The following is a 23,563-nucleotide window of genomic DNA, read 5'->3' as shown; positions in this document are numbered from 1 at the left end:
GATTCAGCAACCCGTTATTAAGTAAATAGCTGTATTTTCATGCTTGAGATAAAAACGTGTTCCGCAGTGTTATTAGAGGAGCTCTTGAGGCATTCCTGTAGGAACTCCAAGGTAATTTCATGAGCAGCTCTGGAGAAACTATGGAGGAAATCCGAAGAAATTCTCGGTGGAGATCCAAAGGAACTACCGAGGAATCGCTGGTTCAAATCCAGAGGAATTGCTGGAAAAATTCCGGAAGAATTTATGGAAGATATTCAGAGCGATTCCCGGTGGACCTCCGCAGGAACTTCCGAGGGATTGCTGGATAAATAATTTCTGGAGAAACACCCCGGAGGAATTCTTAAAGGATACCTCCTGAAGAATCATTAAAATACCCGGAGGAAATCTACGGAGAAATTCCTGAGAAAATCCCCAGTGGAATTTCTTTTAGGAATCCCCCAAGGAATTCTTGGAAAAAAGTAGTTCTTGTGGGACATCCCCGGGGGAATCCTTGAAATCCCCGGAGAAATTCCTGGAGGAACATCTCGGAGCAATACCTGGAGAAAATCTCCTTAGGAATGCCTGAAGGAATTTTTTGGTTCAAATTCCAGATAAATCTCTGGAGGAAATCTCCCGATAAATTCTATAAAAAAAAAGCACGGAGAATACCCGGGAAAATTTCTGAACGAAATCCTCGCAGGCATTGCTTTTGAGAATCCTATGAGATTGTTCTGTAGAAAATTCCCGGAGGAATTCCCGGTGGATATTTCCGGAGACATTCCTGGATGAAATCTTTGAAGGAGTTCTTGGAGCAAATTGCCGGAGGGAATCCTTGAAAGGATTCCAGGATAAACTTCTGGTGCAAATCCCCTGAGAAATTCCTCGACGAATTTCCCAAATTAATTTCTGGAGGAAAATATCGAAGGAGTTCTTTGGGAAAATCTCCGGAGGAATTGCTTTTGGAAATCCCTTGAGAATTACCTGGAGGAAATCCACGGAGCAATTTCTGGAAGAAAGCCTGGAAGAATTTTTGGACGCATTATCCGTAAGAATTGGTATTGAAAATCTTCTAAGGAATTCCCAAAAAAAAATCTCTGTAGCAAATCACCAGAGGAGTTTCTGGAGGATTTCCTCGACCAAATCTCAAGAAAAAATTTTGGAGGCCATCACCGGAGCAAGCAACTTTTGGAAGAAATCCCCGAAGCAATTCCTAGAAGAAACCCCCGGAAGAATTTCTGGACAAAATCTCAAGAGCAATTTGTGGAGAAAATCCTCAAAGGAAACTCTTGTTGCAAATTCCAGAGAAATTTCTGGAGGAAATCTTCAGCTGAACTCTCTAAAAGCATCCCCAGAGGGATTTTTTCATGAAATCCCCGGAAGAAGTCTTTAGAAGAATTTTTGGACGAAATCCCCTGAGGAAATCATACATCAAATCACCTGAAGAATTCCTGGAGAAAATGCCTTGAATAGTTCTTGGGAATGATCTCCGGGGAATCCATTCCCGGAGGGACTCCTGGAGGACATTCTCGGAAATCTTCTAAGCATTTTCTGGAGAAAATCTCATAACTAATTCCTGGAGGAAATCTGTGGAACATTTTCTAGAGTTAATTCAAAAGGAATTTGTAAAGGAAATCTCCGGATGAATTCTTTTTTAAAATCCCCGGAGGAATTCCTTAATTCAATCCCTGAAGAAAATCCCTGGGAGAATTCCTGGATGAAATTCCTATAGCCCGAGCTTTTAAAAATCATCTAAGAAATAGCAGGAAAAAACATCCCCGGAGTAATTTTTCAGAGGAAATCCTCGAAGGGATTCTTGGAAATAATCTCCGGAGTAATTTCCGGTGGAAATCTGAACGAAATCCTTGAAGGATATCCCCCGATGAATCATTAAAATCCCCGGAGGAATCCCTTTAGGAAATCTGGGGCAAATCCCCAGAGAAATTTCTGGAGAAAATCTCTGGATAAATTTTATTAAAAAAAAAATCCTCTAAGAAACTCAAGGAGAACGACAGCCGAGGTATTTCCCAATGAATTTCTGGACGAAATTTCCGAAGAAATTCTTGAAAATCCCCCGCCGAATTCCTGGATAAAATCCCTGGAGGAGTTCTTGGGGGAAATTATTGGATAAATTCTTGGAAAGAACTCTCCGGAGGAATTTCCGTATGAAATCTCCGGAGAAACAGCTGGTGCAACTTCCCAGAGAAATTCCTGGAAGAAATTCCCGGATAAATGCTCTGAGAATATTGCCGAAGGAATTTCTGCATAAAATGCCTGTAGAAATTTTATAATTTATCCCCGAAGAAATTCCTGGTGAAAACCTCCAGAGAAATTCCTAGGCGAAATTTTTGGAGGAATTCCTGGAGGAAAACCCCGAAAGATATTCCTGGAGGTAATTTTTGTTCGCTCTATTATTTTTACAACTAGTCGAACTTTACCTCAAAATCGTTTTGGAATAGACCAAAACGATTTTAAAGTATATGTCTGTCATTCAAGTTATTGTTTTTTCGTTCCTTTCACGCTTCGAAATCTCTGACAACGCTATTCGCCAAACGACCCACTGACCTACATAGCCGAAATCATCGCCGGCACAAGAAACAGAGTATCGTGGAAAACACGGTATTGTTACTCTAGAACTCGGCAAGTATGGGAAATCCATCAGGGATTTCACCGATAAGTGTTTTAGGTATTCCACCGGAAATTTTTCAGTGATTTCACCGGCAATTTTTTTAAAGAGTTAATTGGGAATTCATTCAGGCCACCAGGAATTCCTTCAGCGATTCCTTTGGGAATTCCAAGAGGCACTCGTTCGGAAAGTTCTTCAGTTATTTCTCAGGAAATATTTCAAGAATTTCTTTATAGATTCCTCTGCTAATAAATTCAAAGAATCTTGTGGGAAATATCAAAGATATTCTAGCGCAATTCGTTCAGATACAGGAGATACAGGAATTTTTCTAGTTATCCCTCCTACAAGTCCTGCATGATTACCCCTGCGCATTTCTTTAGAAATTCCTCCGAAAATTCCCACAAGGATCCTTTACAAATTCTTTCAAGTAAGTTATCAGGGATTCCTCCGCCCAGACAACCAGAAGTCGCATAAGAGTTTACGAACAAAGTCGTTTATGTATTCAAATTGCATCACACCCGCTCTACATGGTGGATGAAATCGTTTGATTGATGGGTTTCCTCGCATAAAACGTTATTTTCTGAGTTCATATGTACATTTTGTTTCGTTCCGTATACTCGTACAAAGTTAGTCGGATCAATCCGTAGCAGCTGTCAAATGAACTTTGTTATCATAAATTAAGTCGCATAAGAGTACAAATTGATTCGCAATAAAATCGATACACTCGCATTGCATGGTACTTTTCATCATATAAAAATGCACGTTTATCGCCTCCACTTTTGTACGTATAAAGCCTTTTCGCACCATCTTATACGTGAAACTTTCCACATATAAGCATCGCATTAGGCAAAAGGTGATTCCGTTATACGTCCATTCTGGTTGTCTGGGCGGTACATATTAATATATTTATCTGGAAATTTCGTGAAAGATTTCTTCGAGTATTCCCAAAACTCTTCCGATATTCTTCAAAGAAACCATCCAGAGTTCCTACAACATATCCTTAGGAGTTCGTTCAGGATATTTCCAGCAGTTCCTCAAGAAAATGTTCCGGAGCCCCTTTGAGAAATCCCTTCAGAATTTCTTTAGGAAGATCCTCTAGGAAATCCTTTAGAAAATCCTCTAGAACATCCTCCAGGAATTTCTCCATAATTCTTCGAGGAATTCTTTCTAGAGTTCGTCCATAAATTACTCAGGAGTTTTTCCGGTGATGCTACATATATACCTCTGGATTTCTTCGGAGTTTCTCTAAGGATTCCTTTGGACATCCTTCCAGTTGCTCCAGATATTCCTCCGGAGTTTCTCCTTGAATTCCTTCTGAGCTTTGCCATTAGTCTCTCCGGAGTTCCTCAATACAAATTTTCCATCGGAGTTCCTCCTGGAATTGCTTCAGAGTTCCTCCAAGAATTCCTACGGAGTTCCTCCAGGAATCCCTGCGTTGTTCTTCCAGTTTTTTCTTCAGATTACCTCCAGGAATTCTTCCTGAGTTACTCCCGGAATTCCTCGAAGAAGTCTTTCGGAGTTGCTCCGCGAATTCCTCTGGAGTCGCTCAGTGAATTTCTTCGAAGTACAGCCATTATTTCCTCCGGCGTGTTTTTACTAATTCGGAGTTCCTCCACGAATCCCTCTGTAATGCCTCCGGAGTTCGTTCTGGATACTTTCAGCGTTGCTCCAAGAATTCTTCTGGAGTTGCTCCAGGAATTTCTCTGAAGTTACTACAGAAATTGTTCCGAGATTATTCGGAAGTTCTTCAAAAATTACTCCGAAATTCATGAAGGAATTTCTCTGGAATAACTTAAGAGATTGCTCTGGAGTTTCTCCAGGCATTATTCCGGAATTGCTCCAGGAATGCCTCTAGAGTAGCTCCGGGAATTCTTTCGTGTGCTGCTCCTTCCAGAGTTTCTTCATGTTTTCATCCAAAGACCATCCGGGAATTCCGCCGAAGATCATCCGAGATTTCCTCCGAAGGTCATCCGGAAAGTCCATCCGAGAATTTCCTCAAACATCATCCTGCAATTTTTCTGGAATTGTTCCAGCGTTGCTTAAGGAATTCCTACACAGTTCCTCCGTGAATTTCTTTGGAGTTTCTTCAGGAATTCCTTAGAAGCATGCATTACAAAACACGTATTTTTACACTTTATTCATGATTACGATAAACAAGTTTCAATGATTTTCAAAATTCCACTCCAGCTAATATTCCGATTTTTTTTTCTTGTACTTCCACGGTGGCCAAAAATTTGTCTTTCATTTTTTTTTATGGCAGAATTGAGATTTTTTTTCCGTGAGTGGCATTGAAATTGATAGATGATAAAAAATAATAATGAAAATAAAGATGAACTTATTGAATTAACGAATTTGACTAACCATTTCAACAATTTGTTTAGTTTGGGTACCAGCTTTTTACGCTAGCTATAAAACATGCAGGGATGATTCGCTTTTGACATTTCTTGCCTACAAATTTTATAGCTAGGTCTAAGTAGGCAGCTTTACCTTGTACATTACGCTTGTTGATTAAAATGTCAAAAAATTTCACAACATTTGTTATGGATTTCTACCATTCTTGATTTTTTACATTTATCATAATTATTTCAGAGATTTCATTGCTTTTTTATATTTAAGCTATCAAGATACCTTTCATGTTGCCTGTACGTACATGGACAAATGTTAGTTGCCACATAGGAACTTCCTGGAACAGTGAGACTCCATGAAATACAGACTTCGCTTCTTATCGCTTAGCCAATACAACAGTGCATTGCGCGAAAAATTCTCCCTCCGAATATTTTTGGACTCTTGTAAATATTCCCAGACAACCAAAATGTACGTATAACGAAATTACCTGGAGGCTTTGTACGTGCAAAATTTCACTTATAAGATGTCGCGAAAAGGCCTTCTACGTACAAAAGTGGAGGCGATATGCGTGCATATATTATGTGAAGAATAATAACATACAATGCGAGTGTATAAATATTCAACCGAACTATCCGTCTATGCGTCTTAACTTATGATAACAAATGTCGGATTGATTCGACTTACTTTGTACGAGTATACGGAACGAAACAAAATGTACAAATGAACTCAGAAAAGAAGTGTTTTATGCGAGAAAGCTCATCAATCTGACGAGTTTATCAACGGTGTTTTGCGAGTTTAATGTAATTAGTATGAATAAACGAGTTGTAACATGAACTTTCATGCGATTTATGGTTGTTTGGGTTTACATTCACACATTGAATGCTTTAATCAGCGAAATCATTCATAGAACAATTGTATTTATCCTGTGCCGTGTGAGGGAACCAGAACACAAGTCCTGGGGCTGTAAAGGCCCTGATAGGACCAAGTTGTGTAAGCGATGTGGTGAGGAAGGTCATAAGGCGCTAGGCTGCAAGAACCCTCCCAAGTGCTTTCTAAATCAAAAACTCAAGTTGAATGAATTGGATACAACATTATAATATCAAATAATTGTTGGTCTAAAAGAAAATAAAATATTGTACATTATTGAAATGCAAAAGTATGTTTTTAATTTTGTTATAAAGTTGTTAAAAATGAACAGAAAAATATATAAGAGAAATAAAACACATTATGTCATGATTCTGTTTTAACATGTTCTGTGAATAACGAAGCCTAACAAAATTATATCATTATCACATTATCATCATTATCATTATCATCACTATCACATAGCATATCATATTCTGATATAATTTTATTATATTTTTGTTACAATTCTCTAATCGGGAAGACACCTCGTCTACAGTTCTAACACTTGATTGTATTTCTTAGCTTAATAAGCTTTCCCAGTTCATGTTAAGATATTACCTTCCACAGATAGATTTCGTCAAAGAAATTAATAAACAGTTTCTTGATGAATTCTATAAAAACGAAGTAAGTGGTTGCATGTATAGAGAGTGAAAGTCCTAGTGTTATCTTTACTTTGATAGTACTTATTGGGGAAAGTTGTTAAAGACTTTGTTAATTTTTGAACACTTGTGACATATGACAATCAGGTTTCCCGTGTATCCTGTAGTAGCTGAGAATGTTGAACACGATAATTTAAACTAAAAGTGCTCAGGACAATACTCGATGGCAAACTAGACGTATACATCAAGAGTAGTACAAGACGTACAAAAAAAAATCTTATATTATTAAGCAAAATAAATACGACAGACTTTAGTGGGCTGGTAATTTAGTGTGAAAGTCGAAAAATAAGTTATGTAAATTATATTGAAATTTATTTTCTGGACTTCATGTCATGCAACTTAACTTAAACCAATTAGCTAATGTAATACTTAAGCCACTCTGGTAAGTTAACTCACTTGTAAATATTTCTAATAACACCAACGGTAACAAATATTTATATACTAGTTGAGAACAGTTTTCACAACTTTTTAAGCTTTAATTTGTTTTTTTAAGTGCTGTTGCTTTATTTTAATATGGATTGTATTAATATGTCAAAACTTCGAAGCTTTTAAAAGGAAAATTGGGCACCAGTATTGCCAATTTCAGTAACTTAAACCAGTTTTTTTTTAGAAAACTATTACGAATTCAGGAAACATTTTCGATTATTTTTGTTTGATTTCTGGGCAGTTAAAGCTCCTCAAATGATTTTGTCATGTTCATGTATGAGCTGGTTTTTGGAAAGGATGATGTTACTGAAAACATAGCTTGCATTTTTTTCAGTTATTTACTTTTACACTAGAAACATCTTCTATAAAACTTTATGTACCAACAAATCCAGCCCCAAAATAAAATTTAATAAGAATATAAATATAAGAGTGATAAATTGTTCATTAAAAACATAATGCGTAGCAACTTAGGGGTCTTCCATTAGTTACGTAAAAGTTTATAGGGAGAGGGAGGATTTTATGATTTCTACGCGTCATGCAAATTATTTTTGATTTCCATACAAAAAATCTTACCATGGGGGGAGAGGGATGGGGATTTCAAAAACCGCCAAAACTTTCTTACGTAATAAATGGATTGCCCCTTATCCCATGTTTATCAGAAACATCAAAACGGAGTACGCAACATCGACGAGCGCCGCAAAGGCGGATATGTTGATTTCAAACAGCCCTACGCAATTCATCGACATCCCATTCCTGGTGTTTATCCAGATAATCATCAACGTGCTCTGTAGCTGCACGTACTCCGAACGTAGATTTGAACAGAAAGGAATTTGTGCACTTATTTCGAAGATATACTGCTCGATTGCATCAGCCTACGGTGAGAACAAATGAGTATTTTAATATGACTTGAACAGTTTGGCTTACTTCATCCGCTAGAGACTCAACAAAGCAACACAACAAAAAATACTCCAATAAAACGGAAGAGGTTCCCGCAATAATGACAAGCGTAATACTGTTGGGCGTTATCTCGTGACAGACGTAGAGCAGAGCCCCAACAGCAAAAATCGAGAAATAATGAACCAGGAAAAACATTTTTCCAATTAAATCTTTCATCGTCTGCAAATGGCTGAAATTATCGAATGATTAGTTGAAGTACCGTGCGAAATCGTCCCAACAGCGTTGACTCACCTCCAATACTCCAGATGCTGAGCCAAAGCTTCCTTCACTTCTCCGTTAATGCGTTTGAAACATTGCTCCTCGCTCGAGAACGTTTGCTGTGAAATCAGTTTGAAGCGATGAGAAATAATCCTTAGTTTTGTTCGCATTCCAACGAGGGTAACTCCAACACAGGCCGTACTGGAAAAATATTTTGGACTAGAAGAAACGCTCAAAAAACTAGCCAGAATGAAATTTAGCATTTCCGATGTTCCTCTACCCATTAGCGTTAGTGCATGGGGTAAGCCAAGTAAATCATTTTTCATGGAGTTTGGGATCACCAAGAGAACAGTATCCACAACTATGAAGCCGAAAATGATTTGAACGGTTCTTCGAACCGTGTTTCTAAACTCCAGTTGCTCCATTTCATCGAACGCCACGTCACCAGAATTGACACGATTACTGCAGATAAATTTCCGCAGCGCTGCAATTGGTTTCTTGAGCAGTGCGACTGACACCACTTTCACCACTTGACAAGCAAGCGACAGTAATGAAAGCCACTTTCATCAGTTCCAAAACTACAAGAGCTGTATCCTTATCCTCGTTTAACGCATCATTCAGCACGAGAACGAACGCCATCGCATGATAAGCCGACAGACTCCAGGAAAATATGCGAATCTTGCGCTCGTGAACCCAGGTTGTCGTCAGCTCACTTCGAATTCCTGTCACAACACAAGGAAAATTTGTTATTTTTTTTACTGCATAACCTTTTAACACTTCAGTCGTCGCGCTGTTGTATTTTGTACAACATTGCTGAAAAAAAAACTCGCTTTTCGTTCACAACAGTAGCGGGGTGGTTCTGGTGGTGGCAAACCGCGCGACAACTGGAAGGATAAAAACCTCAGCGTAGATATGGAAACTGTACCTCCGAGAAGTAACATCATATCCAGCCACCAAAAGCATCCATTGGCAGACCCGTCATCGGACGAACAGTAAGTAATTCGCTTAATGTTTAATGACCACCTAGCACAGAAAAGATTCCAGGCGTTTCGCATCTTCAGCAACATATTGAAGCGAATTCGGGGAGCAAACTAACATTACATGATCCTTGAAAAACCATCGAAAGATTCTTCCTCCTTCAACAAGGTCACATCGGTCGGTAGTAATGCCAGTGAATTCCTAATGCACACAACACTGAAGGGAGGTTGTTGACAAAAGTTTTTTAGCAATTTGAGAAAATTGCTATAATATAGCGTCTAATATGAATAAGTACGTAGCCTCTGATGTGCAAGGTTGACAAGTAATTGAAAAACATACATTGTTAAACATTCATCTGAGAAATATGCCAACTGTTGCTGTGAAGTTTAGGATATTGGAGATGAAAGTCTACTGATGTATATGACCGTATAGGAATGGTCATACCATCTACCAGAGTTGCGGCAACAGACATGAGCTGGGCACAGAGTAATAAACGTGGACAGCCTTCACTTAGCAAGTGACGATGACGATAAGGACGCTTTTTAGGAACGTGAATATTTAGGATAGCTGCCCAAGCCATGATATCAAAATCATTATCGGAGATCTCTACGCTCAGGTTGATCAGGAGGAGGAATTCAGACCGATAATAGGGAAGCTCAGCGCTCACTAGCTTATGAACGAAAACGGCCTTGTACTAATTGATTTCGCCGCCTCCAAGAACTTGGCCATACGTAGTACCTACTTCCAGCACAGTCTCCCGTATCGGTACACCTGGAGATCACCCCATCAAACTCAATCGAAATTTGGCCACGTTTTGATTGATGGAAGACACTTCTCGGACATCCCAAGTAACCAGATAGCACTTTAATTCGCCCTCCGTGCTAATACAGGGCTATTATAGAGCTGACAAGCCCTATATCAGCCGTATAACAGCCCTATAAGGCCAAAAGACGAATTAGCGGGCTAGTGGTTACCGTAATCCGGGGTAACATTGATCATTTTTCTGAATGTTTCTTAAATATTTCGTTTGAAAATGCAAATGTTGCAGGTTTTATATTTTTAAAACAAGTACTGCCACCCATAGCTCGAGACTATATACTGTATTTTGTATATTGAAAGATTTAAGCGTGTTGAAAAAATGTTTTAGGCGATTTTTTGATTTAGTTGATATGGGGTAACATTGATCACCTATATAAACAACATTCGGTAATAATGAAAATGTCGTTACTTACTTAAATCATGGCCCCTGAAGCCGAATATGAAGACCAAACGCTTACAAGTCATTTACTTTTTGAGTTATTTTAAAATTAAAAACACCTCGAACCTCGGAATACGCCTAAAGGTAGGCAATTTCCTAAGGGAAATTTACATTCCTAACAGTAATTCAGTAATGTTGCCTAATTGAGCATACCTATAAGAGTTTTGACAACGGAATCGTTTTCGGCGATGTCATTTTTAATAAGAACCACATTTTGCTTGCTTATACCGTTTGCAGAACTTATGTGAGACATGAAGCTTCGGTAGTGTCATCCTTAACAATTAAAATTATTATTTCGAAAAGTTGACAAATTCACGCATAAGGTAAACACAATTTTCACAAGAATATTAACTTTTATTAGCTTATGAATATAAGAAAGAGAAGCACCATTCATGATTTGAAAATGTTTCATCAATAAATGATAATACGAACTTTTGATGAGGTGAGTCATTCCGATCAATGTTACCCCGCTGATCAATGATACCCCGGATTACGGTACTTGGGATTATCGACGTCAGAACTTGTCACGGCGCAAACATTGGTTCGGACCACTACCTTGTGATGGTTAATGTGCGTCAAAGACTTTCCGTTGTGAACAACATTCGGTACCGACGCCAGCCACTGTACCTGTAACCTTGAAGAAGTGTTGCCGGAATGCTGGACGAGTGTCAAAGCAGCCAATAACAACACAGTGGGAGGTGCCATTTGGTACGTGGAAGGAAATCGATGGAACGGTTGGTTCGACGAGGACTGTCGGCCGGTTCTAGTGGAGAAGAATGCAGCTCGGGCGATTATTTTGCAGCAAGGCACCCGTAAAAACGTCGAACGATACAAACAGAAGCAAAGCAGCAAACCCATCTGTTCCGGGATAAACAGCGCCGCCTGGAAGAGTTGGAGTGCGAAGAGATGGAACAGCTGTATCGTTTTCAAGAAACGCGTAAGTTCCACAAGAAACTCAATGCATCCCGCAAAAGCTTTGTGCTGCCAGCCGAAATGTGCCGGGATATATATGGAGGTATCTTTACAGGCGGACGTGAGGTGATTGGAAGGTTGCTGCTCCCACCTACGATGAACACCTGATTGGCGCACAGGAGGATGACCAAGACAGCAGGAGGAACGGCTTCATCAGTACGGCGCCAACTTCCCTCAATAAGTTAAGGATGCTATCAAACCGCACAAGAACAACAAAGCAGCTTATAAGGGTGATATTGGAGCGGAACTTATCAAAATGGCCCGGACAGGATGGCAACTTGTCTGCACCAATTGATAGCCAGGATCTGGAATACAAAACAGCTACCGGTGGAGTGGAAGGAGGAAGTAATATACCCAATATACAAAAAGGGTGAAAAGTTAGAATGTGAGAACTATGGAGCGGTCATACCTACCTTGGATCATTGGTAACGTCGGATAACAACTGCGGCAGAGAACTTCGAAGACGTATCATGGCCGGAAGTCGTGCTTACTATGGACTCCACAAGACCTTGCGGTCTGGTAAACTTCACTTCCGTACTAAGTGTACCATGTACAAGACGCTGACAAGACCGATAGTTCTCTACGGGCATGAGACGTGAACGATGGTCAAAAAAGATCTGCAATCCCAGAAGTTTTTGAACGACGTGTGACGATCTTTGGCAGAGTATTGAGAACGGCGTATGGAGGATAAGAATAAACCACGAGCATGCGCAACTCTACGGTGAACTCAGTATCCAGAAAGTCGTCAAAGCTGGAAGGGTACGATGGGCGGGGCACGTTGTGAGAATGTTGGACAACAATCCCGCAAAAATGGTATTCATCTCGATTCCAGCCGGTACAAGATGAAGAGTAGTGCAACAAGCTAGGTGATTAGACCAAGTGGAGCAGGATCTTGGAAGTTAGGGGAGGCCTGCAGTCGAGCCATAGGTCGAGTTAGTTGGCGAAACATTGTGGCTTGAAGGAATAGCGAAATCGAAATCAAAAGTCTATAGATATTTTGAAAACTTAACTGAAAGTGTCTTCAGCGAAATTGTCACATATAATGAGGACTACATTTTGACATTAAGTGATATAAGAGTGGTCCAACAATTTGGTAATATTTTTGCCAACTCTTATGCTTTTCAATTTAGCGCTTCAAGGTTTTAGGAAGTTATTTAATTTTGAACAACTTTGACAAAGACGCCAAACTTAAAAGTCTACTGTGGCCCTTGCTATGGCGTTTTCAATAATGCAGCGTAGGGTGGTCCATGAAACATTTATATTTTGCCCATAACTTTTTTATTTCAAATTCAATCAAAATTACATCTTCTACAAAGTTTTAGAACTAGTTGAAACACGCATTTTGGTGAATGAATTAAGTGATTATATTCATTCGTCTATGAGATACGACCATTTTTATTAAAAAAAATCATATTTTTCAAACGTCAATATCTCAAAAAGGGGGTAACCGGAGATGCAATTTACGCAGGATCTGAGAGGTTTAACTTAGAGGTTCAAATCGTATATTGTATCTCTGAGATATATTGAAGGATTTACAGTAAAATTTTGTTTTGAAAACGAAAATTTTTTTTACTAAAAATTCATGGTTTTAGTTGAAATATTGAACATTACGGCAAAGTTCCAAACATAATTTGTTTGAAAACTGTTCAACTGAATATTTTTCAGCATATTATACTTATTTATGTAATGTTTTGATTTATAATCCAAACATTTGCGGCTCATGCCGACTTAAAATGCAACTAAAAGGAATAAATCAGCCGATATATATGACATATTGATGTCATATTGATGATAAAAATAATAATATATCACCTTTTATAGTAAGTTTTACGCGAAACTATGGAACAACATATCGTTTCCATTTCCGAACACTGTGATTATTTTGCCACATATTCAGATCACTGACATTCAAATTACACAACAACACGAATAAATCCTGTTCATATAAATAATGACGCATATAAATTGATCTAAGCTGGTTTATCTGATATCGAGCTAGGAAGTCACTACCACTCCCAGAGTATAAAATAGTTTATGATACATTTAATTTGAGTTGCAATTGACTACTACTTCCTGGGAAGTTGATGACGTATATCAGTCATAATATTTTAACCAACACGCCATACAAAATCCGCGTGTTTGGAATATGGGTCTAATTGTTTTATGTTTTAAATCATGAACGAAAAAAGGTCTTGATTTATTGTACATTTCCAATGATGGTGATTAAATTTAATTAAAAAAAAAGATATATACTATGATATTGGCAATGCTTTTTGGTTTTGTATAATAATTATTTTGCAATGGATAAGCATGAGCTTGAGCTTGGATCAGTTTACATTACAAAAAATAAACATTCAGCTTCAATGAATAGCTTGTGTAAATGCTTGTAAAAGCCATTTCATAGTATGCCATTGATATGGACTCTTATTATTTCGCTTATTCCGTTTATTATATTTTGAATTCCACCGGCGGCTAGCATCTATGTAGACTTTTCCGCAAAAAATTCGTGAGCGCTCTTCAGAGAATATAAGATTACGATTCTAATGACACTTTGTTCTAAAATTTTGGTCGATCCAATGCTGAGGAAATTAGCTTTTTTATTCAGTGTGTTTTTTGAAAAATGTCACAACTTGAAGTAAAAATTTAGTACACAAAATTCAAAAAATGTTTTTGGAAAAATGCATACGAAGTAAGAATAACTTTTTGCCTTTCAACCGCCCCTGACATGGGCAACAGGCGCTGTTAGTAGCTGCAAAGTACAGTCGCATTACTTTATGACACAAGGAAAGAAGAATCACAAAATCAGTGGCAGGTACCGTAGATTTACTCAAATTTTATTTCTTCAGGGGCTACATGGTTGAAATTTATACTAAACGATTCAAAAAACAATCAATATAAAAAAGTTTTATTGAATGACAGATGACCGCCATTCAGTTTGGCATTTGTAAGTCACCCATCAGTGTCTACAATCTTACCCATTTTGATCAGGAACATCAATACCGAGTACGCTGCATCAATAAGGGTTACGAAGGTGAATGTGGTGATTTCGAAGAGTCCTAGGCAGTTCAACGATATGCCGTTTCTAGTGTTGATCCAGACAATCATCAGAGTGGTACGTAATTGAACATATTCTGAACGTAACTCTGAGTTGTAGGGTATTTGGGCGCATATTCTAAAAATATGATATCCGATGGAGTCAGCCTGTGAAGAAAATGGGTATGAATTTGAAAGATGCATAAACATTACAAGACAGCTATAAAAACCAGATTCAATTATTTCCACTTACTTCGTCCTGAAGTAAATCAACCAAATGACACAACAAATAGTACTCCATTAAAAACGACACGGTTCCTGCACCAATAACAAATGTCACACCGTTTACTCCCATTGCGCAGCAGACATAAATCAATGATCCAATAGCAACGATTGAAAAGTAGTGCACCTTTAGAAATGTTTTGCTCACCATAATTTTCATCGCTTTCAAATGGCTGCAATCAACGAATACCTTAGCAACTTAAATAAACCACGATAGTCCAAGAAATACCTCCAATATTCCAGGTGCTGAGCTAACGCTTCTTGTATGTCTCGGTTGACACATTCAAAGGCCTTTTCTTCACTCGTAAAATCCTGCTGTGAAATATGCTCAAAACGATGAGCCAAGATTCTAAGCCTGGTTCGCATTCCTATTAGAACAGCTCCAACACATGCCGTGCAAGCAAAGTATTTTGGTATTACCGAAATTCCCAAACAACTAGTGAGAAGGATTTTTAAAATGTACGATGGAAACATTCCAGTCAACGCCAGAAGATGTGGTAATTTCAGTAAATCATTATTCGAGAAGTTTGGAACCGACAGAATAAGCGTATCAATTATTATTAGAACAAATACGACTTGAATGGTTATTCTGACAATCTTATTGAACTTGTTTTGCTCTAGTTCATCATATTCTATATCACCAGAACAAATGTGATTGCTGCGGATAAACTGACGCAACGTTGCAATCGATCCCTTAAGCTGTACTACTAATACCACTTTCAAGTAAGCCACAAATATAAAGATAACTTTCATCAGTTCCCAAACAACGAGAGCCGCTTTCTTCTCTTCATATAACGCATCATTTAATTGAAGCACAAATGCGACCGCATGGTAAGCAAACAAGCATCGACAAATTATGCGAATCTTGCGTTCGTGAGCCCAAGTTGCCGTCGATTCACTGTGAATTCCTGTTCAAATGAAAAAAAAAATCCTGTTGTAAAAAGTTCACTATGCAGATCCGAAATGTACCTCCAAGAAGTAACAGCACATCCAGCCACCAAAAACAATCACCGGCAGGCCCCTTATCGGACCAAAAGTAAGAAATCTGCTGCATAATCTTAGCAGTCCACCTAACACAGACCCAACGCCAGCCATAGCCTATTTTAGTGAACATTTCGAATAGAGAGGGCAGCTGAACCTTGCTTAAAAGGAGCTCTGAATGGTGACTGACTGTATGCCGTAAGTATCATTAGCTCTTCAACGATATAGGCGAGTGGTTGTTTGTGGAAGTTTCACAGCAATTTGAGAAAATTGCGATGAATTTGCATTGACAATAAACTCCCATCCCCGATAAATGGAGTAAAGTGGGGAAAAAGCTCGAATGGACAAAAGTTTCTTTTCAAAATTTATAGCTTGTTTCAAAACATATGTTTTAAATGTCATGGGAGTTCAAATGCTGTTCAAGTTAGAGACTTCCACTCCAAATATTATAGAAATCAGTTGAGATTATTAGTTTATACAAAAACTACCGACGGCCGCCCTGGTATGACCAAGAGTGACTTAAGCAACCGGATGTCTAAACTGCAACGCGTAGTACCTCGAGGTTGCATAACCGGAAGAAGCTTAGCTGGATGAAGCCCCTCTTGAGGACTGTTGGAGGACAGTGAAAGCAGCCATCAACAATGCAGCTGGGAGGAATGTCGGGTACCGTAAATTCGGGCGAAATTGATCACTGTGTCACACGACTTAATTTCCCTCTAATAGAGCACAGAAATCAATGCAACCTATGTAAATGAACGTTGTTTGTCTAAACTATTGTCGAATCGCATGTTGTGAAGCTTTTTGTGTTAAGGAATATTTATTTCTATGAAAATAATTGAAAATTCCATAATAATATAGTTTTAAACAAAGACTTGGACATGGTGTCAACCTGAAAATTTGTAAGGATGCTTGAAATATATCCCCAAAACGAATTTTATCATCAAAATTCGTACCAATTTGTTCATTTTCTTGTAATAATTGAATTTTTTATTGATATCAGAAGATTCCTTCAGGAATTGCCTACATTTAGTCGTTTTCTGCGGTATTGTTGAAAATTAATTGTTTATTATTTCCAAAAATGATGCATTGTTAAGAATTTGGCAAGCATATTTGGATTCAGGAGGCTCAAATTAAAAAGTAAAGTTGTTTTCAAAACTAACAATAATGGTTTTGACAGGTGATCAATTTCACCCCGAAATGGAATTCCTTGATTTATTATTTTAGAGATGATATTCAGCACTAAAATCACAACTGTCTGAAAATTTGAGTAAATAAATCAATGAGGCTCACTGTCGTACTCGTTTTCCTGCATTGTTGGCATGTTGTGGTGTGCAGGGGATAAGGATGGGAGCATCTTGACGGACTAACGTGAGGTGATTGAAAGGTGGAAGCAGCACTATGATGAACACCTGAATGGCGCAAAGAGCACAGGCAATGAAGGACGAGACAACGGAGGAAATGACTTCGTCAGTACTGCGTATGAAGGAAACCAACCAGCCCCCGCTTTGAGGGAGTTTAAGGATGCCATTCACCAGCTCAAGAACAATAAAGCTGCTGGTAAGGATGGTATCGGTGCTGAACTCATTAAGATGGGTCCGGAGAGGCTAGCCATTTGTCTGCACCGGCTGATAGACACAATCTGGGAAACAGAACAGCTACCCGAGGAGGAAAGAATAACTCGCCAATAACTTATGCATACCAAATTTTGGTATCATACCACAATTTGGTATTATTCAGTTATCAATACCTCATTTTGGTATTATAATGGTATTTGAAAAAAATGTTTAAAACAATTAAAAATACTTCATTTTGGTATTCGACAGCTATTGAGGACTGCTGGAGGTATTGAACTAGTATTGAAAAATTTCACTTTATATGAAAATCCATCAAGTATTATTTAGGTATTACAATACCTGATCTAATTATCAGCTTGGTATTTGTAGAATATGCAGAAGGTATTATTTGAGGTATTTTACCTCTTATGCAGGGCTCATTCATACCTCATTCGGGTTGTAAGTATTGGAAATTATCTGGTATGGAATACCTCATTTTGGTATGCAGTAGTTATTTTCTTCTGCTCGGGTACCGAAAGAATTGAAGGAAGGGGTAATAAACCCTACCTACAAGAAAGGTGACAAGTTAGATTTTGAGAACTTTCGAGCGATCACCATTCTAAATGCGACCTACAACGTATTATCCCAGATCATCTTCCGTCGTCTGTCACTTGTAGTAAACGAGTTCGTGAGAAGTTATCAAGCCGGCTTCATTGACGGCCGATCGACAACGGACGTTTCGTGATTAACAGGTCCCAACGCATCACCTTTTCATCGATTTCAAGGAAGGTGCGCAAAATGGTGTGAAGGTTTCCGGCGAACACTCCAGTTCGTTTGGATCCCACCGGGGACTACGACAAGGTGATGGACTTTTGTGCTTGTTGTTCAATACTGCGCTAAAAACTGTTATGCGGAGAGCTGGGCTGAACAGCCGGGGTACGAGATCCAGTCAATTTGTTTGCTTCGCGGATGATGTCAGCCGAACAGTATCCAGAAAGTGGCCAAACCTGGAAGGATACGATTAGCAGGGCATGTTGCAAGAATGCCGTACAGCAACCCTGCAAAGATGATGTTCGCCTCGGATCCTGTTCGTACAAGAAGGCATGGACCGCAGCGAGCTAGGTGGCCGAATCAAGTGCACAGCAATTTGGTGAGCATGGGGCAAAACCGAAGATGGTGAGATGTGGCCATGAACCGAGTAAATATTGTAGCGTAAAATCGATGATTCAGTGTTATCTGGTTTGATTTTGACTTAATAAAGTTGGCGTAGCTAGGGTTATTTCTGGAGGTGCACAACAAAAAATCATGTTATGATCGCAATTATGACGATTTTTATAATTTTGATAGTTCGCAAAGATTTGTATTTATTTTATTCGTTTTTGATTTTACTTCATATCACTGCACATCAGTAATGTTTATAAATTTAAAATTTCACTACGGAAAATATTTAATGTTTCTGATGTGAAATTGAAAAAAAAACTTCATGGACTCTTCAAAGATCTTACAAGGAATATAGCTTGTTATTCTTCCCCGAACTATTCTGGGTATTCAACCACGTTTTTAAAAGAAATTCCTCTAAGAATTCTAGAGGGGATTGCTTGATGAATTATTGCCGTACTTTTTAATGATTTTTCGCAGAACTCCTTTACCAGTTTTTACTGAGTTCCTTTTGGGATTCCACAGAAAATTATTTAAACTAAGCCGGTAGTTATTGTTCAGCATATTTTTTTTTTTTTGGAGTTTTGTTAGGCTTTCTGATTTTTACTGAAAATTTCTCAAACAATTTCTCTCAGATTGTTGAAAAAAAACCCTTAAAGGACTCTGCCAGAGAATGTCTTAGATTAAAAAAAAAAATCCAGCAAGGTCCTTATAGCATACACATTTCAATTGTTATTTTAAATTATCGACCAGTCGTTTCTCTAAAAATTTTATAAGGATTTTTTTCCCAAGGAATAGTACAAGATATTCAATGAGTCTCATCAAAGTTGTCTAGAATAGAAGAGTTCATTAAAAAAATCAATGCTGCCTATGATGCTCTTCATAAAATTATCAGATTTCGCCAACAAGTATTTAAAAACAATCTGACAGAATTTCTTTAAGGCTTGCTTAAAAAATCATCAAAAACAATCCAGTATTTTGTTCAAAAATTATTTCATGATTCTGTCAAGTAGGAATCAATAGACTCCTAATATTTCACAAGATTTTTCATACGCAATTAAACATGATTCAATTGGGAAAATGATCTAAGCGATGTCTCCGCACAGCAATCTACATTTCTCACAAAGAGTTCTTCGAGGGTTTAGATTCCTCTAAAAATCATTATGATGTTGATCTCTCACATCCCTCCAAAGCTTGTTGGAAAAAAAATCCTATCTAAAATTAGTCTATATTTTACCGATTGTTAATCCCGGGATTTTTCTATCCAGTCTCCATTTTTGTTTCAAATTTCTCCAGGAATAGCTCAAAGGATTCCTTAGGGATTTTTTACTGATTATTCAACTAATCACTGCTCATATTTGTCCAAGTATTTCAAATTTATGATAGATTTCTAGAGCAACATATTTAAAAGAAAGTTCTAGAAAAACTTCCAGGGATATTCGTTTGATGGTTTGGCTGAGAATTTCAGCTTACATAGAATTCAAAAAAAAAAACTAAATATCTATCAAAAAAACTAATTAAGGAGACTTACGACTTCGGCACCATTCGACTATTATCGGCAACCAAATTTCAAACGTTAATTACACAGTATTTTTCTATCAAAACATCAAAACACACTTAGATCATTTTAAGCAACGTACAAAGTTTTGATAGTGTATGGATCATTAAAGTTAGAACCAAAGCGTTTGATAAAACCGAGCATATTTGTTGCTTTATGTATAATGGTGTTGTAATGATCGATAAATGTGAGTTTGAGTCTAAAATTACGCCTAAATCTCTGACTCTATCGCATTTTTCAACGATTTGATTTCCTAAAATTACAGTTATTTCTTCTGTGTTTCGCTTTTTGCTAAAAGTAATTAAATTACATTTTTTAACATTTAACTGAAGTAGGCTTTTACTACACCATTCATCAAAAATAGATATCTGAGTGAAATACCTATTTTTTCTGGAACTTTCTCACGAAATTCCTGCTGACATGTCTCAATGAAAAATTGAAGTTTTTTTTTCTTCGGTGGCGTTCATACGTTCATACGGAAAGAGTAACTAATGGTGTTTGTATCAAACATCATAGACAATTTTCTGCAGGAACTCAGAAGTTTCCTGATACTAGGACGAGATGAAGCCGATGTTTACTTCGTTCGGAAATTCCAAACGACCTTTTTTGGTGGAGGTTTTTTCATTTACTGTGATCAAACTTTTTAAAAGTTTTGAAGCTGAAGTCCTAGGAGTACCAGTAAAACTTTAAGGCAAATATATATTGGCAATTAAGAACATTGGCAAAAATGCCTTCTATCAGAATTTTTCTTAAAATTCCTATAGAAATCAAGTAGAATTCCTTATTTCACATCTGAATTCTCCCTAATTCTGTCGAAAAGACTCTAGACGCATTCCATGTGAATTTGGTCAGTCACATAACTCGATTATTTTCGAATTGTAGTAAATTTTACACTTTTTTGGTATGGTAAGTGTTTTCCATGGCAAAATCGATCATTTAGACTCGAGAATAACTTTTGAAAATGATCTGTAAATTTTTGCATGCGACTTATTTGAAAAATTCGAACTCCGAAATTGTTAATTTTGGAGAAAAATGTACTATGAAGAAGTCGTGGTGAACCGTTTGGGCTATAAGAAAAAAATACACACTGAAAAATATTTATGTTTTTTTTCATGAAAAATTCAAAAATAAAACTTAAACTTTATATTACACAAAAACCTCATTTTTGATATTTATTTAAATTTTCACCATAGAATTTTGATAGAAAACAGATGTTTGGGAGAAAGTTTCAAGGAGGAAAAATTTTTAATAAAAAATTTTTCCAAGAAAAATAAAAACGTTTTGATGGTACAATAAGAATTTTGAAATGATTATTAGGATAACTTCTCTAGAAGTAGTCATTTTCGAATAACAGTATGGCCCATGAAAAAATTCGAAAATCGTCATATCTTGTTTTATGGTAGTTTTTATATAGAAAATGTGATTGAAACATGAATGTTATTCATTATTTGTATTGCTTCATCTATTTAGACTTCATTTTTCGCTTTGTACATGGTTTTTATCTTTTATTTTCACCTTTCTAGGGAGGAATTGAAGGATACCTTCAAATTTAATAATGTGGCTGTCGAGTTCGATATCTTTATAATGAATGCTTCTAAAATATCAACGATGGTGTGAGATTCTTCACAGGCCTTTTCTCCAGCATTCGCCCATATCAAATGATAGAATTTGTTCATACCTGGGTCAGTGGGAACAAAAACATATTTTCAAAAAAACGGCTTATTTTGGAGAGCCTTTGAACCTTCATATAATTGTGCTAAGCGGCTCTGTTTTGCTCAAAGCCTATGAGCTAGTATTAATATAAGTTGTCTCTAACCGAAGGAAATTTCATCCTCAAAAAATACTATAGATCTCCGTATTTGTTTTTTTATTCAACTTTTACAAAAAATAAATCCATTTCAAACCTATAAGACGCAAATGCCCTCAAAACTATGACCCTGGCAAAATATTTCATTGTGACGATGAGAACTCCTCCATCCTCTGATACCAAACAAACTACGATTTTCAACAATGAAGTGTGATTTCTGAAGGTGGAAATTTATCACCATAGTATACGACAATCAGACGATGTTTCTCACTTTGAGCGAACAAAACCTTCAAAGTTCTTTTCTTTATTACATTATTTAGGACAGTAAGAAAAATGTGACAAAAATTGTCCTAGATAGGATATAATGTCAGAATATACTACAGTAATCAGAAATAACATTCACTCACAAAAACAATGATAATAACGCTTATGCATGCTAAGTTCGTGTAACGCTTATGGATGCTAAGTTGTGGGCTTCGTGGCCGTGCGGTTAGTGTTACCAAGCATTTAGCCGCATCTAGTCAAGGGGTGTGGGTTCGATTCCCGCTTCAGTCCGGAAAATTTTTCGTCAGGAAAGTTTTTCGACTGTGCCACTGGGCGTTGCATGCTAGTCCGTTGTCTAGTGTGGTGCTTCCTTCAAAGGGCAAATCGTCCACTGGAAGCATTAACGTGTCGGTGTCTTTTTTAAAAAGTTCACGTTAAAACAATTTTCGCATTTTTTTATGGGCCATACTGTATGTCAAGTTTAATGCAAACAAATATTATTTATATATTAAAATAAGCTATTTTCATTAGTAATTCGTGATTCTTTATCATACGTTTTCGAGAGTAAAGACAATTTTTGTTTCCACTTACTTATTTTCCTTGATGAAGAATCGCGAATAACTAATAAAAATAGCCTATTTTATCATTTAATTTATTTTTTTCATTAAACTTTAGATAATTCGGAAATGGCTATTTCTAGAGAAGTAATCAAGATATTCATTATGGTTCAAAATAATTTCAAGATTCTTATTGCATCAACAGACCGTATTTTTTTTTTGCCAAAAAATCAAAATTATAAAAGCGGCCAAAAGTTGTTCCAAGAAAAACTTCTCCATTAAATTTTTTTTTCATCATGAAACTTTCTCACAAACATCTGTTAACTATCTAGATTCTATGGTGAAAATTAAAAAAAAAATATTGAAAATGTCGTTTTTGTGTAATTTAAAATTTAAGTTTTATTTTTGAATTTTTATGAAAATAAATAAAACACATTTTCAGCGTACATTTTTTTGGCACAGTCCAAACGGTGCATTTCAACTTCTTCGTAGAACATTTTTTCTCTAAAATCAACAGTTTCGGAGTAAGAATTTTTCAAATAAGTTGCATGCAAAAATTCAAAAGCCATTTTAAAAAGATATTCTTGAGACAAAATTTTCTATGGAAAACACTTATTCTAGCATACTAAAGACATGTGCAAAATATTATCCAAATCGAAGATTATCGAGCACGATTTTTATTGTTTTAGACTCATTCTGGATGGAATTCGTCACCAGGAATTCCGCCCTAGAATTGCACAAGAATTGATAAACAGATTCCTTTACTGCCATGCTAGTTTCAACAATTTCCCTCATGATATTTCACTGACGATTCGAAGGAAATTATTCAGGAGGAAATACATGATTCAGGATTTGAAGCAAAACTTCCAGAGAAAACCATAGACGAATTTCTGACGCAATTTGTGTTGTATTCTGGAAGTGTTTCTTTAGTACTTTTGATGAACGTTGCATAAAAAAGTTCATTCTATGCGAACATTAGTCTGAAAAAAATCAGAGAAAAATTTGTAGTAAAACTTTCAATGAAATATCTCGATAAAAGATTTGTCGCAATTCAATGTTTAAAAAAAA

At 37.0% G+C, this 23,563-nt stretch overlaps 2 protein-coding genes across 2 annotated transcripts; both read right to left on the bottom strand.

The window, feature by feature from the left end:
* Positions 1–7,521: 7,521 nt before the first annotated feature.
* On the bottom strand, positions 7,522–9,221 carry LOC110678721. The gene is made up of 4 exons (XM_021851959.1): positions 9,020–9,221; positions 8,128–8,816; positions 7,864–8,065; positions 7,522–7,811 (listed from the first exon to the last, which is right to left on the bottom strand). The coding sequence occupies exons 2-4, from the start codon at positions 8,517–8,519 to the stop codon at positions 7,581–7,583; spliced, it is 825 nt and encodes a 274-aa protein (XP_021707651.1). The 5' UTR covers positions 8,520–8,816; positions 9,020–9,221; the 3' UTR covers positions 7,522–7,580.
* A 4,940-nt stretch (positions 9,222–14,161) lies between these two features.
* LOC23687429 lies at positions 14,162–15,780 on the bottom strand. Its single transcript, XM_011495008.2, has 4 exons — positions 15,587–15,780; positions 14,847–15,525; positions 14,589–14,790; positions 14,162–14,503 (listed from the first exon to the last, which is right to left on the bottom strand). The coding sequence occupies exons 1-4, from the start codon at positions 15,729–15,731 to the stop codon at positions 14,252–14,254; spliced, it is 1,278 nt and encodes a 425-aa protein (XP_011493310.2). The 5' UTR covers positions 15,732–15,780; the 3' UTR covers positions 14,162–14,251.
* Positions 15,781–23,563: the final 7,783 nt, after the last annotated feature.

The sequence above is a fragment of the Aedes aegypti genome, chromosome 3, assembly GCF_002204515.2.
Source record: "Aedes aegypti strain LVP_AGWG chromosome 3, AaegL5.0 Primary Assembly, whole genome shotgun sequence".
NCBI lineage: Eukaryota > Metazoa > Arthropoda > Insecta > Diptera > Culicidae > Aedes > Aedes aegypti.
This window is presented reverse-complemented; position numbering and strand designations above follow the sequence as displayed.

Bases quoted from the DNA above. Each gene is read 5' to 3' on its own strand.
- LOC23687429 (XM_011495008.2), bottom strand. From the start codon at position 15,731: ATGTTCACTAAAATAGGCTATGGCTGGCGTTGGGTCTGTGTTAGGTGG. The intron at 14,791-14,846 runs GTATTTCTTGGA...CGTTGATTGCAG, and splicing joins CAGCACCTGGAATATTGGAG to CCATTTGAAAGCGATGAAAA. The intron at 14,504-14,588 runs GTAAGTGGAAAT...TTTTCTTCACAG, and splicing joins TTGATTTACTTCAGGACGAA to GCTGACTCCATCGGATATCA.
- LOC110678721 (XM_021851959.1), bottom strand. From the start codon at position 8,519: ATGGAGCAACTGGAGTTTAGAAACACGGTTCGAAGAACCGTTCAAATC. The intron at 8,066-8,127 runs GTGAGTCAACGC...CGATAATTTCAG, and splicing joins CAGCATCTGGAGTATTGGAG to CCATTTGCAGACGATGAAAG. The intron at 7,812-7,863 runs GTAAGCCAAACT...TTCTCACCGTAG, and splicing joins TTGAGTCTCTAGCGGATGAA to GCTGATGCAATCGAGCAGTA.